Below are 18,611 nucleotides of genomic sequence, written 5' to 3'. Positions count from 1 at the left end.
AATCAGGGCAGTAGAAGGCCCCGAAGCAGCGTGTGTAGAGTGCTGCACACGCTGCTGGAATCGGCAGGTTTGTCGAGACCACGGGAAGGGAAGGGAAGGGGGGGGCAGTAAGGGAGCCGGCCAGACCGTGGTAAGAGGAAGGGGAGGTAGGGGAAACGCTGCTGCTGCACAGGAAAGTGGTATGGGGGGAGGGAACTGGAGGGGGCGGGAATACTGCTGTGGCTCCTGCACAGGGAAGTGGGGGGAGAGAAATGCTGCTGCATAGGAGGCAGGGAGAGAGACAGATAGATAGAAAGAAAGACAGACAGTGGGAGAAAGGGAGACAGAAAGAAAAGAAGAAAGACACAGGGGCAGGGAGAGACACAGAAAGACAGACAGACAAAGTGGGCCAGGGAGAGAGACAGACAGAAAGAAAGACAGCGGGAGGGAAAGAGAGAGACAGAAATAAAGACAGACAGACATATATTCTAGCACCCGTTAATGTAACGGGCTAAAATACTAGTTAGGAGAATAATTAGAAGCTTCTGGCCCCAATCTAACTGTAAGCTTACATAGCTGAACCTTATCAAAAGACACTTACATGCCAGATTTCCTGACAAGATCAGTAGGGACCGTGCTGAGCTCATTAGCCAGTAGATTCCAGTAAATAGCACTTTGACATCTTTTACCATCTCTCCTGGACATAACATAACATTTGTATACCGCATTACCCTTCAGATCTATGCGGTTTAACAAAAGTGAAATGCTGCTACAGCACAGAATGAAATACATTTTCAATCTTTCAAAAAAAATTCCTAAATAAATAAGTCTTTAATAGTTTCCTAAAATTTTTGATATGATATAGATGTAAAGAGTAATTGACGAAAATCAATATCCCAAGTAGCTGCTTGAAATGACAGTAGTCAATTATGATATCTTTTATGGTGGCAACCTTTGGGCGATGGAAAATTAAAAAATAGAACGTCTATGATAGGAAAAAATAAATTGATCAACTAAATAGGCTGGAGCCATATCAAATATTACTTTGTAATCTAATCTAATCTAAACCTTAAGTTTATATACCGCATCATCTCCATGAGAATGGAGCTCGACACGGTTTACAAGAACTTAAAATAGTGGGTAGAGAAGAAGAAAAAGGATGACATGAACTTATGTGTAGAAGGGGGGAGAAAAAAGGGGGAAGGATAGAGCTACAATTTGCTGAAAAGCCAGGTTTTCAGTTGTTTGCGGAATAACTGAAGGGAGCTCAGGTTCCGCAGCGGGGTGGCGAGGTCGTTCCAAAGACCTGTGATTTTGAAGAGAAGGGATTTTCCCAGTTTGCCTGCATAGTGGATGCCGCGTGGAGAGGGGAAGGCTAGTTTAAGCCTTTGGGCAGTTCTGGAGGAGGCAACCGAACTTAACAGCACTCTAGCTTCCATGGGGAGCCAATGCAGCTCCCTGTATTAAGGCGTTATGTGGTCCGATTTTTTTACATTTTAAAATCAGACAAATTGCTGTATTCTGTATTAATTGAAGTTGAGCCAGGTTTTTCTGGTTGACTGCCAGATGCACAATATTACAATAATCCAGAGTACTGAGGACAAAAGCCTGAACCAATAGTAAATGATTTGTTAAAATATGATCTAATCAGTCTAAGTTTCCAAAGCATAAAGAAGCATTTTTAACCAATAAATCAACTTGAGTAATCATTGATAAATTCCTGTCCAAATAGACACCCGGGGCTCCTTTTACGAAGCTGCGTTAGTGGTTTTAGTGCACGCTAAACCCGCGGAGCCCGTTCCAGCAGGGTACCCGACACCATCTTCACTCCTCCCCCCATTCCGAAGGGTCCACCTCTGAGGATCTCGCATCATGCGTGGCAGCGGTGGAGATTACCTTGCCAGAGATGTCGCCTGTTCTTGGAGGAAACTCGGGACCCAGATGGTAGCCATCGGAACTGGGGTTGACGGCAGTTAAAGAAAAGAATGGGAATGGTGGTTGAAGTGAATTGGGGTGGAGATGGAGGTGGGTATGGAGAGGGATAGGGATATGATGTATTCCGGAAAGGCATTTAAGATCTGGTGTTAAATGATCATAATAATTACAAGTCAAAGATCTTGATGCTTTTTTGGAGTGGGTTTCTGTTTCTCTCTATGCTTATTTTTATCTCTATTTTGTTTACTTTAATTATTATTTTAATTCTATCTTTAAATTATTTATTCATTACTTGTTGGAATATTTCATTTCTATCTCTACCTCTGTCTTTTTATTTTATTTTTCATACTGTTTCTTCAGGTATTTTAGTTAGATTGTGAGCCTTTGGGACAGTTAGGGAATTTCCAAGTACCTATCTTATTTATTTAGTTTTTATTTATTGTATCTTTAATGCATCATTTTTGTAAACCGCTTAGAAACCTCACGGTTATTATCGGTATATAAGAATTAAATAAAAATTAAATAAAATAAAAATATTACATGCGTTAAATCGCTAATGCGGCTTTGTAAAAAGAGCCCCTAATATCAACTATTAGAAGCACTGACGATATGAACTGAGTGACTACAGATAATTGAGAGGTTACAGGAATTATCATCAGCAGAACTATATACAGTAGTTGAATTCCTAGATTTGCCAATCTTGTCCCAAAGATGATAGTACTATACAGGTGTGCTCTGAGGTATTACACACAAACCAAGGCAGAGCTTTGCTTCACTGCATCGTGGCATGGCACTGACCTTCCATTACTCTGGTATTACGTAGCAGGGTGTTAGGGGGAGTCTGGGTTAGTTCTCAACTTGTCAGTCGGAAAAATCTGAATTTCAGTTTACGAGTTGCAAACTTGTGCATGCTCTCTAAAAGCTACATATTTCCCTAAGGCTCACAAATCAAGATGTCAAAAAAAACATGGTTCAAAGTTCTATGGTGGGTCATCCACTAGCAGTTTGTCAAATATATCTCCACAGACTCAACAAGCAAATATCTCTTTCTTCCAGCATCTTTCCATACAACACTCGCATCCCTCCTTTTTTTGTATATTTCCTTTTATCATCATGTGACTATTAAAATTCTCTAACATTTTTCTCTTCTCCCCCAACTGCTTACACTTCTCCCTCTCAGTAAATTTCCAATGGATTTAGCAAGCAATGTATTGGGGGAGATTACAGCAGGAGGGATTGGGCATCCCTCCTGCCGGCGAAGTACAGGGTGGTGGGGGAAGGTTCCATCAGGAGAGGCTAGGCATCCCTCCTGCTGGTGAAGTACGGGGAGGGGGATGGGCAGCTGCACTTATCGGAGCAGGGAGATCTCTTGCTGCGATAAGCTCAGTGGCTGCGTCTGCTTACAATGTAAGCCAGCATTTTGCAGGCCTTCATTGTACACGATGTCTGCTGGCCTAGGGGCACACGTACAGCCGCATGGGTCCACCTAAGGCTACTTCCGAGCCAAGCCACGCCCATGCCCAGCTTTAGGTGAGCTTAGGCCAGCTTGTGTGCCTCCCTAGGCTCCCGGAGGCGCCTCCAATGTAGGCGGCCTGCCTAAGGAGGTTTTTTTTGTTTTAGAAAACGTGTGTCCTGATTGGCTGGTTAGGCAGCAGTTGGACGCCTACAATCGAGACGCCGTTTGTAGAATCTGGACCTGAATAAACTTCTGGCATCAAATACCCTCACATTCCTGTCTCCTTCTCTCCACACTGCAGCATAATGCAACTTACCCAAACAACCCCGGAATTTCGGGAATTACATTGGCTTCCGGTTGAGGCATACATCGTTTTCAAGTTGGGTTGCATTTATTATAGAGTCTTGATGGGTCAAGCTTCATTGTATTTGATCAATTTAGTTTTAGTTTCCACTCAAAAGTACTTTTGTAAAACTCATGCTTTATTTGTTTAACCAAGTTTAAAAGATATCACGAACATAGGCTGTCATTTGGAACAAAGCTGTTTCCTATTTAGAATTTAGGAGACACTTGAAAACTTACTTGTTCTCTAGGCAATTAATTTTCATCTACATTTTCTAATTGTCATATTTTATTAGTCTTTTGTAAACCGCATAGAACTGCAAGGTTATGCGGTCTATAAATTGATTTTTATGCCTTTGTTTAATTCTATTTTTTTTTTTAATAAATTTGTACTGTGGCACTAAACTTATTTAACTCTTCAAGAAAGAGGCAATGATATATCAAACACCCTATATATGTTGGCCAATAAACCACATATCTTCACACCTCATTCATATTTTATTTCAAAAGGCACCTTCAACTCGATCCACAGCAAGGCCACCTTCCAACTCGGTGTTAGTCATAGTGGGCGGCTTTATGCCTCAAATCGTCACTGGATCGTTCAATCTTTTTTGGGGTTTTTATCTTTATAGATTTTTTCTTTCCGTTTTCATTTTTCTCTTATCTTAATATTTATAATCTGTAGTATCAACCTTAAATGTTTATACTTAGCTTCTGGTCGTAATTCAAAAAAGGGAGATAAACCGACATGTTTCACTCATGTATTACCAGCGGTTTCCTCAAGGCTATCACTCCCTCATGATTAACACTCCATTCTGAACAGACTAATATGCTCCACAGAAAAAGTATAAACATTTAAGGTTGATACTACAGATTAAATATATTAAGATAAGAGAAAAATGAAAACGGAAAGAAAAAATCAATAAAGATAAAAACCAAAAAAAAAAAAAAAAAGATTGAACGATCCAGTGACCATTTGAGGCATAAAGCCGCCCACTATGAGTGAACACTGAATGGGAAGGTGGCTTTGCTGAGGATCGAGTTGAAGGTGTCTTTTGAAATTAAATATGAATGAGGTGTGAAGATATGTGGTTTATTGGCCAACATATATAGGGTGTATGTTTAATTCTATAACACAAAATATAAATAGATTTTCAACTTGCATGTATGCAGAGAAAATGGCCTATGTAGCACCTGAGGTATCATCAGATAATAAACCGATGGCTCTCAGATTGATAAAACCCCAGCTCAGGAAGTTCACACCCTGAACTCCAGAAGATAAGTTCATCTGCACTACACACAGCGCACTGGCTACATATCAACAAGCGCTGTGCCTTTAAGGGCCTCATTATTAGCCCACAAAAACCTTCATCACAAAGCACCCTGCTACGTAGCTGCCAAACTGCACTCCTATACGCCCACCCCCCTGCTCCGAAACAGAGAAACGACCCTGCATTCCCCCAGGAAGAGCCCTTCAACTGGAAACCACACGTAAACACTCCTACAGCCACTTCATCCCTAAGCTTTGGAATCATTTGCCCACTCAGATCCCTGACGACTTTCCGAAAGGCAGAAAAGACCTTCCTCTTCCATTAACTGCTCCAGGCTCGAAATTAGTTACGAGGAACTGGGACAATGAAGTCCTCAAGCGATAAGAATGGATATATGAACGGCTAGATGAACAAGACTACACCAATGCTTGACCTCCCCTCTATTTACCTCCAACATGCTTTTCAATCCGTGCCCTGCTATGCTCTCTTGTTTCCAGAGTCTCTGCTCCCTAAACTCTGTATGCCCTTGTTCCACCTGATTCCCCTCACCTTGTACCTAGATCCTATGCCTACGGAATCTGTACATTGTTCCTTGAGGATAAATTGTTAGCCTTTAACACTGTACCTAGGTCTCCCTATTATTCTGTTACCCTCCCAGTTTTTCTGTTAGCTCGTCCTCAGAATCTGTGTTTCTGGGAGGGCGAGAAATAAAAAATAAATTCAGGCCTGAAAGCCATAATGCAGGCAATCTTGAAAGGTCCACTGTAACCCTCAGCCTTTTAAAGCTTAATATCTAAGGCAAATGTGGTAAAGAAATGCATCCTTAAACACCGGCTGCAGGATGAACCAACCTTTGTCATATTAGTACCGGTGGAACAAGTTTCATGATTTATTGACGTTAGAAGTACAAGATGCAACTTAAAATATCTGAAAAAGTTCTTAACGGTATGGGACAGCTATTTACAAACCCTCCCCCCACAAGTGAAAAGTTTCATATTAAATAAAACTGACTGAGAGAATACACCTACCATTTTGATAATGCAGCTTCCCGTAGGTGGTCTGGAAAGAAGAGGGAATTGGGGCAAATGGGGGGAGGGAGGGAGGGAGTTTCCCAGTTGTTATGCAGAGATGAATGATATCAATCAGTGCATAAGGATCATAAGACTCCAGATATCACACTGTTTGCTTGGATTTATGAAAACCTTGTAGATGTTATATTGTACATCTCTTGAAGTTACGGCCAGTGATGAGGGGGATTTAACTACTGTATATTTATAAAATATAATGTTTAATAAAGAGTTTAAATAATTATGTCTGTGGCAGGAGTAAAACTATGGAATCTTCTCCCTGCCACCGTGAGGACCTGTTTAGACCGGTTACAGTTTAAGAAAATGTTAAAAACTCAATTACAGTGCTCCCCCGCGAATTCGCAGTCAGCGGTTCGCGGTCCCAGTCATTCGCAGTATTTTCTGACCGCGAACCGCCAACCTGGAGAGGACAGCTGGAGAGGCAGGAGAGGGCAGCTGGAGCACCGGCGAGTGAAGGAAATCACTCGCTGAATGCTCCGACTGCCTCTTCCTGCACTAAAGTCGGGCCTCACCAATCAGGAGCTGCTTTGATTAAACTTATGGTAGCATTTGTTTCAGTTTGAATATTTTGAACTGAAGTTGATAAAGTATCTATTTTTGACAATATGAGCAACCTTGAAAGACACCTGGGGGTGATGGTGGACTCAACATTGAAAACATCGGCACAATGTGCGACAGCCTCAAAGAAAGCCAACAGAATGTTGGGCATCATTAAAAAGGGTATCACGACCAGGACGAAGGAAGTCATCATGCCGCTGTATCATGCAATGGTGCGCCCACATCTGGAATACTGTGTCCAGTACTGGTCGCCGCACCTCAAAAAGGACATGGCGGTACTTGAGGGGGTCCAGAGAAGAGCAACTAAACTGATAAAAGGTATGGAAAATTATTCATACGCTGACAGGTTGAAAATGCTGGGGTTGTTCTCCCTGGAAAAGCGGAGACTTAGAGGAGACATGATAGAAACCTTCAAAATCCTAAAGGGCATAGAGAGGGTAGACAGGGATAGATTCTTCAGACTGTGGGGAACCACAAGTACTAGGGGTCACTCGGAGAAACTGAAAGGGAACAGGTTTAGAACAAATGCTAGGAAGTTCTTTTTTACCCAGAGGGTGGTGGACAAATGGAACGCGCTTCCGGAGGATGTGATAAGCCAGATAAAAGGTTTGGGATGACTTCTCTATGAGGAAAGGCTAGGGCTCTTCAGCTTGAAGAAGAGATGGCTCAGGGATAATATGATAGAGGTCTATGAAATAATGAGTGGAGTGAAATCGCTTGTTCACTTTTTCCAAAAATACTAGGGGACATACAATGAAGCTGCTAAGTAGTAAATTTAAAACAAAGCAGAAAAAATATTTCTTCACTCAATGTGTAATTAATCTCAGGAATTCATTGACAAAGAATGTGGTGATTTATAAAAGGTTTGGATAATTTCCTAAAGGAAAAGTCCATAAGCTATTATTAAGATGGACTTGGAAAAATCTACTGCTTATTCCTAGGATAAGTAGCGTAAAATCTGTTTTACTACTTGGGATCTAGCTGGCCACTGTTGGAAACAGGACACTGGGCTTGAGTGACCTTCATTCTGTCCCTGCAAGGCAATTCTTAAGTTCTTATGATAAGCTATGGTGCAGCGTCCTTCCCAGTGATCCAGCAACCAAGAGATTTTCAAGGATTAAGTCTATTCATGGACAGCCATTCTGAAATCAGGTGTAAGACTGAAGTTAGGGGTGAGATATCCAGATGAGAAGAGCTTGTCTCGTCAATCAGCAATGTATCATCTGCCTAAAAAAAGGATTACATACCTTGTTCCTGAATTAAAAGTGCCAATGGACTTAAATATTCAAAAATAAAGTGGGGGACACCACAAGAAATAGGAAAATCTTGAGATTAATGGTCGGAGAAAAGAACTCGAAAAGGACGATCACTTAGAAAAAGAGGTAAATCAAGAGAGCAATACCAAAGTTGCACGTGTGACTCTTAATTTGTGCCAACTGGCTTCAATTATGAGGTGCTAACTGCTAATTAACGGCACCAATTAAATAAGCTGTGCACACAAATCGGCTATGTGCACTGATTTGCAGGCGCAACTTACAGAATTTGAGGGACGCTACTTTCACTGGATTAAATCACTTTTGAAAACAGAAAAACATTAATTTTAAAGAAGTTGTTTGCTATTGTGGCACTCAAGTTTGGCTGACAGTTTTGTTATTTTATTGACAAGACACTGCACTATAAAATTTAAGTTTGGTTTGGGAACAGAAGTCCATGTTATGATCACAGACTCTACCATGATCTCCTGGGACTCCTGTACTAGGTGAAGACAGACAAATTTAACAGGGACAGCAACAGAGAAAAAACATCATCTTAAAAAGATTCACCGACTTTCTCAAGGCCATGACATTTAAAGAACTAGGGGTTGTAAATGAAGCAGAGCCAAACAGAGAAATAAGCCATACTCACTGTAGACACACACACACTCACACGTACACACACCCCGCTGGCTGCTCTTCTTCCTATAAATGCCTCTAGTCCACTGCACTCCCTCTGGGTTTAACTTCCAGCCTGCTTGTTTTTTGGAGAACGTGAGGAAGGAGTTAGGAGTCCAGGCCAAATGCAAATGGGGCTACAGGGAATGAGTAGGGAACTAGCACCACCAGCTATACTGTAGAATAGGCAACCAGGAAGCCTGATCCCCACGCTCAACTGAATTAGCATAGCCAAAACAGGAGCTTAGTTGGATTTAACAGAAAAAAAAACCCAAGCTACCGCTTGCAGACCACACCAAGCAGCATATAAAACCAGGAGCAGGAGAGACACCATCCATCCGCCTGCAGAGACAGAGAATACTAACTTACCAGTGAGCATGTCATCCTATATATGACAGAGCTCAGCTTGGTGCTCTCTATCTCCACCTGCTGGTAGATGGACACAACCCACTCATTCTGGATTCATCTTCTGATGATGACAAGGAACACAGTAACATAGTAGATGACGGCAGATGAAGACCTGAATGGTCCATCTAGTCTGCCCAACCTGATTCAATCTAAAAATGAGTTGGGTTTTATTTTTTTTCTTCTTAGCTATTTCTAGGCAAGAATCCAAAGCTCTGCCTGGTCCTGTTCTTAGGTTCCAACTACTGAAGACTCCAGTCCATCTACACCAGGGGTGTCAAAGTCAAGAATATTATTTAGGTTCAAACAATTTTTATTGATGCAAACAACAACAAAAACAATGCCAGGGCACCCCACGGGTGCACAGTACAAATAATTATGTATCATATACAATAAATAACAAGTAGGTACAGAAGAAAAGTAACAATTACCAAACTCGCCCTCCCCCCTCCCCCCCCATCCTACTCTACATAGGGTGAGCGAGAATAAAGCGGTGGAAAGCACTCCAAGGCCCTGGACTCTTATGAGCCCCGAAGATGCCACATCACCCCTTCCCCCACCTATACCCACTGATCCCAAGAACATTATTTAATGATGTGTGACCTATATATACAGTAAAAAATGCAATTCTATAGCTGAGGTGTATGCATGCCTGGCACACACAAGTGCACAGAAAAGTGCCACTTACACACATAAGGGGAGTGTGTGGTGCAGTGGTTAGAGCTACAGCCTCGGCACCCTGAGGTTGTGGGTTCAAACCCCTCGCTGCTCTTTGTGACCTTGAGCACGTCACTTAATCCTCCCTCACTGCCCTAGGTACACTAGATAGAGTTTGAGCCCATCGGGACAGATAGGGAAATATGAATGTAAACCACTTAGGATATAAGTGGTATATAAATAATAAATAAATAAAATAAGTGCCCTAGGCGCTATGTAGTGTGTTTAAGGGGGCATACATGTAAGCAGAGCATGAAAAGGGCATGGACAGGACTGCCAGTTAAAAGCACAACTCACTGTGAGTTACACACAATGCCTGCCACACTTAAGCGTGTCCATCTAGAACAGGGGTGTCAAAGTCCCTCCTCGAGGGCCGCAATCCATCGGGATTTTAGGATTTCCCCAATGAATATGCATGAGATCTATTTGCATGCACTGCTTTCATTCTATGCTAATAGATCTCATGCATATTCATTGGGGAAATCCTGAAAACCCAACTGGATTCCGGCCCTCGAGGAGGGACTTTGAGACCCCTGATCTAGAAGATCCTGTAACTGGACACAACAATGCAGAATCAGGCATCCAGACACCACTATAGGTGCTCCCAGCACTGTACTGGGGTATCTGCAGGGGGGGGGACCCTATTATAGAATTGCCCCCAAATGTTTTTCTAAATTAAGACGTATGAGCAAATATCCCTATAATAGTAGTGTTCAAAAGCATAAAACAGTTGGGATTCCAGGTGTGAATGAAACAAACAAGTGTGTAAGTTATAAAGTGAGGATGGGATGTAATCAGGAAAAACATAGAAAAATGAAGGAAGATAAAGACCATATGGCCTATCCAGTCCAAGCCATCTCCTCTCCCTTCCTGGCCATTAGAGATCCTATGTACTTGTTTCAAGTTCTCTTGAATTCAGATACAGTCCTCGTCTCCAACATCTCCACCGGGGGGGAAAGGGGCCCTTCCACAAACTCACCACTCTTTCCGTGAAGAAGTATTTCTTCAGGACACTCCTGAGTCTGTCCCCTTTCACATTCATCCTATGCCCCCCCATTCCAGAGCTTCCAATCACTTGAAAGAGGCTCACTTTCTGTGCATCTAAGTCACAGAAGTATTTAAATGTCTCTATCATATCTCCCCCCTCTCACCTTTCTTCCAAAGTATACATACCAAGGTCTTTAAGTCTGTCCCCATTTGCTTTATGACGAAGACCACCAATTATTTTAGTAGTCGTTCTCTGAACTGACTCCTACTTATATCTCTTTGAAGGTGTGATCTCCAGACATCTACATGACATTATCACCTCCTGCTAGCCATTGCTCTCCCTATGTACCCAAGAATCCTTCTGGCCTTTGTCATCACCTTTTCGACCTGTTTGGCACTTTAAGATCAAATATGATAACTACAGCAAGCCTTGCTCCTCTTTTGTGCACAGAAAAATCCCTAGTACCCAAAAATGAAGGCCCATGGTTTTAATACTTCAATACAATATATTATTCTGCATTATACACAGAACATACCAATGATACAACAATTTAAAATTATATTTTTGTATATGTGCTGTATGTTAGGTGTTGGTTTGTTTTTTTTAATATAGAACTGATGTAGTTCCAGAATACCTGTTAGCAGCAAGGCTGGTACACGTGTATTAGTCCAGTGTTCTTCAACCTTTATCCACCTATGGACTGGTAGAAATAAAATAATTATTTTGTGGACCGGCTTCGGTCCGCAGACTGGCGGTTGAAGAACACTGGGCTAAGTCGTGGGTCAGACCCCATCCATCTCTACCCAATCTCCACCCCAGACCCCGCCCCCATAATAGTACTAATTATAACACTATTTTTTCCATTCATTTTTCATAGACACACACAATATAATCTTATTAACAACACATAATGGTTAACCACAAAATTAAACTACACAAAGCACACTGACAGAAGATGTAAATTCTCAAAATTGACATAATTCAATCACTAAATTCAAAAATAATATCATTCCCCCCTACCTTTGTTGTCTCCCTTCCTCTATGCTATGCCTTACCTTCCAAACAGGTCCTGTCGGAAATTACCTACCAAAATGTATATCTTATATTTTGCTCAGCAAATTGCATTTCTGTACTATTGCCTCTTAAGGTCTCTGCTCTCTGTATTTCCTCTGAATATCTGCATATTGTATGTCACTGTGTATCCAGCTCTCCTTATTGTAAACCGCCTAGAAGTCGCAAGATTGTGGCGGTATAGAAGAATAAAGTTATTATTATTACCTTCTGGCCTGCTCTTGTCTGGCCATTTTATGCCGCCCCCCCGGTGTTATCTTCAGGCCGGCTCCCTCTTCCTCACTGATGCGGTGCACAAAGCTGCAGGCAGCGGCTCCTTGCATGTCCCACACCTCATCTGGAAGCCTTCCCTCTGACGTTGCAACATCAGAGAGAAGGCTTCCGGTTCAGGCGCAGGATGCCCGTAGGAGCCGCTGCCCGTGGCTTTCTGCACTGAATCAGTGAGGAAGAGGGAGACGGCTCGAAGATAACGCCACACCGAGCGCACTGTGGATCGGCAGTTGAAGAACACTGTTTTGGGCCCGATGCTCGTGCCGGCCCTGTGGACTGGCAGGAAATTTCAGTGGACCGACACCGGTCCACGGACCGGTGGTTGAAGAACACTTTATTAGACATCTTAAAACAAAATGTCAGCCTTGCCCCACTCCCTAATTCTCTTTCATGCCCCTAGGCCCCCTGAGATTTTCATAACTAAACTCAACAATCATGATTCTCTCAACATTACCTGGCCCAGAACAATCCAATACAAACGCACAGGTGGATAGCAATTTTAAATGTTGAACTTTGTGCATCCACAATAAGGATCATTTTCAAAATCTATTTCCTTGGATAAAAGGCTATTTATACTGGTAAGATGGTTACTGGTAATTGTTCTCTCTCCCGACAAGTAAAAGTGCATGCTGAGAGTTCTGTCAGAACCTGTTGTTTTGCTTTGACTGCGGCGGTTCTTTTCTGCCACCTCGCCCTCTCAAAGTTGCCACCCTAGACAACTACCTGATGGTTAAGCCAGACCTGGGATGTAGAGAGACAACCGTGCAAAATGGCATTTAATTGGCTCATACAGTCAACTTTGACTAAACATTTTTTTTTAAAATCTGAAATAAAATCTTGAATATTGTTCTGACACAGTTGCTCTCAGGAGTTCTAGGGAATTACAGGAATATTGTTTGAAGAATTAGATTGAATCAATTAAAATCTTGCGGTTAAGTTGTTTCTGACTGTTTATTACTTACTATTCGCCAGGTGCCCTTTAGGAAAACTGTTCAACGCATGTGGCTATGATTATTACGGTTTGGGTTAAATTAAAAATTATGCATGTTGATTTTGACAGTCTCAAATACTTTGTAACATAGTAACATAGTAGATGACGGCAGATGAAGACCTGAATGGTCCATCTAGTCTGCCCAACCTGATTCAATCTAAAAATTAGTTGGGTTTTATTTTTTTTTTTCTTCTTAGCTATTTCTAGGCAAGAATCCAAAGCTCTGCCTGGTCCTGTTCTTAGGTTCCAACTACTGAAGTCTCCGTCAAAGCTCACTCCAGTCCATCTACACCAGGGGCGTCAAAGTCAAGAATATTATTGATGCAAACAACAACAAAAACAATGCCAGGGCACCCCACGGGAAGTGACTTAACTTTATAAACTGTCTACAATGATCCAAGTATTCCATAAGCAATAATACTGTCTATCGTGCAAATGTATATCGTGTTTCCTGGCTCTTTGACATCTGAAAGGAAAATATACTCTAATTCCCTTCCACCCTTTCTCCGCGCCTGTCTGTATGTCTTCATTTGGCTCCAATACCATTTCAAGGATTCAGCAGCCAACTGAGTTAAAAACTGGTGTTTCAAGTTTATTTAAAAATTTCTTATACCGCCTAATCAGACTTCTAGGCGGTGTACAATATTAATAAAAACATATATTGACTATAATACAAACTTAGAATTGGTAAACATCTTTAGGGGTAGTTAATATCTAGCAGGAAAAGTTTGATAGTACATGTAACCATTATGTTTCAGGTTGACCATATGTTCTTGGTTGTCTTACATCCTGCTAGACTAGTCCAGAAAACCAGATTATGTCCCTCTATTAGCAGATGGAAATCTAGACCAGGAGTAGGCAATTCCAGTTCTCAAGAGCCACAGGCAAATCAGGTTTTCAGGATATCCACAATAAACATGCACGAGATAGACCTGCATCTCAAGGAGACAGTGCATGAAAATCCATCTCATACATATTCACGGTGGAGATCCTGAAAACTGGCCTGCCTGTGGCTCTCGAGGACATCTCTACAAACAATAAAACAGTCCAGACCGTAAAGTACATCAGTGACCAACACCTTGCAATCGACAGTCTCTACCATTCCTCATAGAACAATCTCAGACCTCGTATTTCATGTGACACAAGTCCTTTTTGAGTAATTTCAACAGAGATTCCCGTTACAAAATGGAAAGAGCCATGGCATTTTAGGTCCTTTAATTATGTAGCAAAGCCATACAAAATACAATTTGTTACCCCAATGATAAATACATAATTCAGGTGACATAAATTCTAGGTTCCTAAGTAGGCCTCTCTCAAAGCCAGAAAGATGCACCTGACTTCAGCCCTAGTACTGAACCACAACAAGCCAACAAATTGCTTTCCTTCAGCATGCCAGAGGTGGAAAATCTACTTTCACTAGAGACATACAACTCCTTCCTTCCTTCCTTCCTTCCTTCCTCTGGGCCAGCACTCAGTAGGCACAAGAGCCTAAAGAGCCTCAGAATGCTAGTAGAGGGGCACATGCTGGCCTGGGACGGGAAGTTAAAAGAAGATTCTGACTCAATCAGATCACCTTGCATTTACAAGAGATCATGGATTATTAAGCCCCAATATCAGAGGCAAAACCCTGTTCTGTACAAGTGAAAGGGGATCTCTAGAGTTAAGATCCCCCCGACTTGCAGCAATTACCTACAACGTACTGTAAATTAGTTATTCGTCTGTCACTTCTAATTTTTTTTTTAATTTAAAAGAGCCCAAAAGACTGGCGAGTGCTGTCATCCAGTAGGCAGCCGGCCAGATCCCCCCACGATGGGAGTAGAGCACTTAAAAGCAACAAGCTGAAAGAGCAACTTTCCAGATAAGTGGACTTAATCGCACATGGCAAAGCTGTTTGTTGGCAATTTGCACCCATCAGCATACAAAAGGTGAACTTGAACTTAGGTCTCCATCCATGGCAATGGCTACCTGTATGGTGCTACTGTCTCAAAATCATCAGTGCCAGCTCCTGTAGCAGCATCCGAGCAAAAAAAAGAAAACCACAATATCCCGCCCCATCCCCTCCCTCCACCTTATTAGTTATCAATATTACTGCAATTATATATGTACTTCTTCTTGTTTTAATTATGGGGGGAGGGGGGAGGAAATGATTGTATTTTGAATTCTTTATGTATTTAAAGTGCCTTTTCTCTAGTGTTTATGCTTTAATTATTTGTATTGCACTATTAATGTTTGGAAAATCAATAAAGAATTTAAAAAAAAAAAAAAAGGTTTGCACAAAAGAGCCACCCCCACTTAAGGTAGTGCCTGCATACATTAGAAATGGGACCGAGATCTAAAAGAATTGGACAAGCTGTCATCCAGGTCCCTTTTCCACTTATGCCACCAAGGGCAGACCCACGTCGCCAACTTTTAAGCGCGCGCACACAAAAGTTCACGTCCCTCACCGCTTGCACATGTTTTGGCAAAGGAAAGCAAAATCCGATTTGGTTATCCCGTCCGAATCGCCCAAATCGACCCAGCAAGGTTAAAGCAAAGGGTAAGGCAGGAAAAGGAATTTCTTCCTCTTCCTTCTTGCTGTTCACCAAAAGAATCCAACTCAGTCAATAAAGCAAAACACAGTTGGGTCCTAAGAAGTCAAAAGGGAAGCAGAATGACCGCCCAAAAAGCCCGCCCTAGACTTGGGGGAAGAGGGTTTACCTTGATGCAACATTGAGCGGCGGCGGCGGCAGCCTCAGACATGTCTTTACGGCCAGATCAGGAAGTTCTCAGGGGTTGGTTTTGTTTTGGTTTTTTCCACTTTCCTTTCCCGACCCAGAAATCCTCCGCACGCGCGAGCGATCATCGAAAGAGAACTTTCCCAGGCATCAAAGGAGGGCGCGTGAAGGCGATCAGCAGCCCCCGCTTGTCTGCAGGCTGCGCGGAACCGCCGGGCTGCTGTTGGCTTTAGGGTTGCTTGCTTGTTTTTGATCTGCGGCTGATGGCTGCTTTTTGGTGTTTGTTTTTTTTCTGTTTTCCTTCCTGGAAGAGAGTAACTGAAAGGCAGAACTGTGTGTGTCTCTCTCTCTCTCTCTTGCTCATTGATCTGGAGAGTTTTAAGTGCTGAAACTGACGTGAATTCCCAGCACCGAGCTCTGCCCCTTAAAGGAACAGCAGCACCGGGAAGCAGGAGCTCGACTGCCAGCCAGGAGCGAGGAAATGCGGCACGGGGGGGAGGGGGGGAGCCAGACGGGATCTAGTGGGGGGGGAGGGAGGGAGCAGAAAGTTTAAGGCGGAGCGTTGAAGCGACGTGAGAAGCCAGGAAGGAAGAGAGGGGGAAGGGAGGGAAGGAAGGGAAGTGCAGGACAGGAACTGGATCATGGCAAAGGAGGACGTGAGCAGGAGGGACATGCATGCTGCTGCTGCTGTGGGCAGGGAAGGGTAGGATGCAGCCCCGATCAACTTTGCTTACAATGATTTTTCAATCAGATAATATATGGGGGCTCCGGAAAAAGAAGGACGGATTGAGACATCCGGGTTTTACTTCTACTGAGAGCAATTATGGAAGTAAGAAGGACAGAGACATCTGGGCTTTACTTCTATTGAAACCAATGGAAGTAAAACCCGGATGTCTCAATCCGTCCTCCTTTTTCTGGAGCCCCCATGTATTATCTGGTTGAAAAATCATTGTAAGCAAAGTTGATTTGGGGCTGCATCCTACCCTTCCCTTCCCACTGCCCCGTGGGATGCCGTGCTCGGCCGTCGCAGCTGCAGCAGCAGCAGCATGCATGTCCCTCCTGCTCACGTCCTCCTTTGCCATGATCCCCCTAGGAGAGGGGGAATAAAGTTTAAACAAAAAAAATTGCCTGATCCATAAAGAGATCAATTGGAGTAGCTTCTACTAGCGCTGAAAAGCTGTTAAACCAAACCAAGGACAAAGCTTGAGAGATTCCCTGATAAGAGGTGGGGGGAAGGGGGTTTCAACAAAACCTCTTTCCCCACATTTGCTCTGACAGATGGAAGGAATCGTGATTTAAAAGTGGAGCCTACAAAGGGCCCCTTTTTGAAGGGAAAAGTAGAAACAGGAAAAAAGGGATCTGCATATACCTATATTCCCCAGAGCCGTCCGATGGAAAGGAGGAAATAAAGAGAGCTGGGGCTGTGCCTGGAAATAGGGAGAAAGGCGGGAGGAGGCTCAGAAAGAGAGAAGCGGAGGGAGGTGGAGGAAAGAGAAAGGTACAGTGGTAAGAAGTGAGAGGAAACACAAAGAAAACAAAGCTAGACAAAAGAATGTGGAAAAGCTGTCAGAAATAAGAGGTGCCTCTATGTCCCATTTGTCTAGATCAGTGGTTCCCAAACCTGTCCTGGGGGATCCCCCCAGCCAGTCAGGTTTTCCAGATATCCCTAATGAATAGGCATGAGAGAGATTTGCATACCTGTCACTTCCATTAGATGCAAATCTCTCTCATGCCTATTCATTAGGAATATCTGGAAAACCTATATCCCTAATGAATATGCATGAGAGAGATTTGCATACCTGTCACTTCCATTATATGCAAATCTCTCTCATGCATATTCATTAGGGATATCTGGAAAACCTATATCCCTAATGAATATGCATGAGAGAGATTTGCATACCTGTCACTTCCATTATATGCAAATCTCTCTCATGCCTATTCATTAGGGATATCTGGAAAACCTATATCCCTAATTAATATGCATGAGAGAGATTTGCATACCTGTCATTTCCATTATATGCAAATCTCTCTCATGCATATTCATTAGGGATATCTGGAAAACCTATATCCCTAATGAATATGCATGAGAGAGATTTGCATACCTGTCACTTCCATTATATGCAAATCTCTCTCATGCCTATTCATTAGGAATATCTGGAAAACCTATATCCCTAATGAATATGCATGAGAGAGATTTGCATACCTGTCACTTCCATTATATGCAAATCTCTCTCATGCATATTCATTAGGGATATCTGGAAAACCTATATCCCTAATGAATATGCATGAGAGAGATTTGCATACCTGTCACTTCCTTTATATGCAAATCTCTCTCATGCATATTCATTAGGGATATCTGGAAAACCTGACTGGCTGGGGGTCCCCCAGGACAGGTTTGGGAACCACTGGTCTAGATTGTAAGCTCTATGGGGAAGGGATTGACTCTGTTTTAATGTACAGCAGTGTGTATGTCTAGCAGCACTATAGAACTGATTATAGTCCAGATTGCTGCTACAATAAAAAAATAAAAGTTAATGGTCTTTGTCATAAATCGTATGGGGACAGACTTAGAGACCTTAATGTGTACCTATACTCTGGAAGAAAGGCGGGAGAAAGGGGATATTATGATAGTGACATCTCTGTGGTGTCAATGTCCAGGAGGTTAGTCTTTTTCAAATGAATGAAAACTCTGGAAGGAGAGGGCATAGGATGAAGCTAAGAGGTGATAGGCTCAGGAATAATTGAAGGAAATACTTCTTAGCAGAAAGGGTGATAGATGCTGGAATAGTTAGGGTTACCAGATGTCTGGATTTCCACTTTGTCCGGGTTTTGAAAAGCTTCTATCAAATTGCCGTTGGGCAGAAGGGTATCCATACATGCGCTGATGCCCTCCTG

At 42.6% G+C, this 18,611-nt stretch overlaps 1 protein-coding gene across 3 annotated transcripts in view; it reads right to left on the bottom strand.

Annotated features, from left to right (window-relative positions):
• Positions 1-16,192, bottom strand: part of ETV6 (ETS variant transcription factor 6) — a 202,804-nt gene extending 186,612 nt beyond the window's left edge. For all 3 annotated transcript variants that reach the window (XM_033953336.1, XM_033953337.1, XM_033953338.1), the window contains exon 1: positions 15,700-16,192. In XM_033953336.1, coding sequence (XP_033809227.1) covers positions 15,700-15,741 — 42 coding nt within the window. In that variant the 5' untranslated portion in view covers positions 15,742-16,192. The remainder of the gene's footprint in view (positions 1-15,699) is intronic.
• Positions 16,193-18,611: the final 2,419 nt, after the last annotated feature.

Source organism: Geotrypetes seraphini, chromosome 7, assembly GCF_902459505.1.
Source record: "Geotrypetes seraphini chromosome 7, aGeoSer1.1, whole genome shotgun sequence".
In the NCBI taxonomy this organism is placed as follows: Eukaryota; Metazoa; Chordata; class Amphibia; order Gymnophiona; family Dermophiidae; genus Geotrypetes; species Geotrypetes seraphini.
The sequence above is the reverse complement of the archived record's forward strand: the minus strand, read 5'-3'. Positions and strand labels throughout refer to the sequence as shown.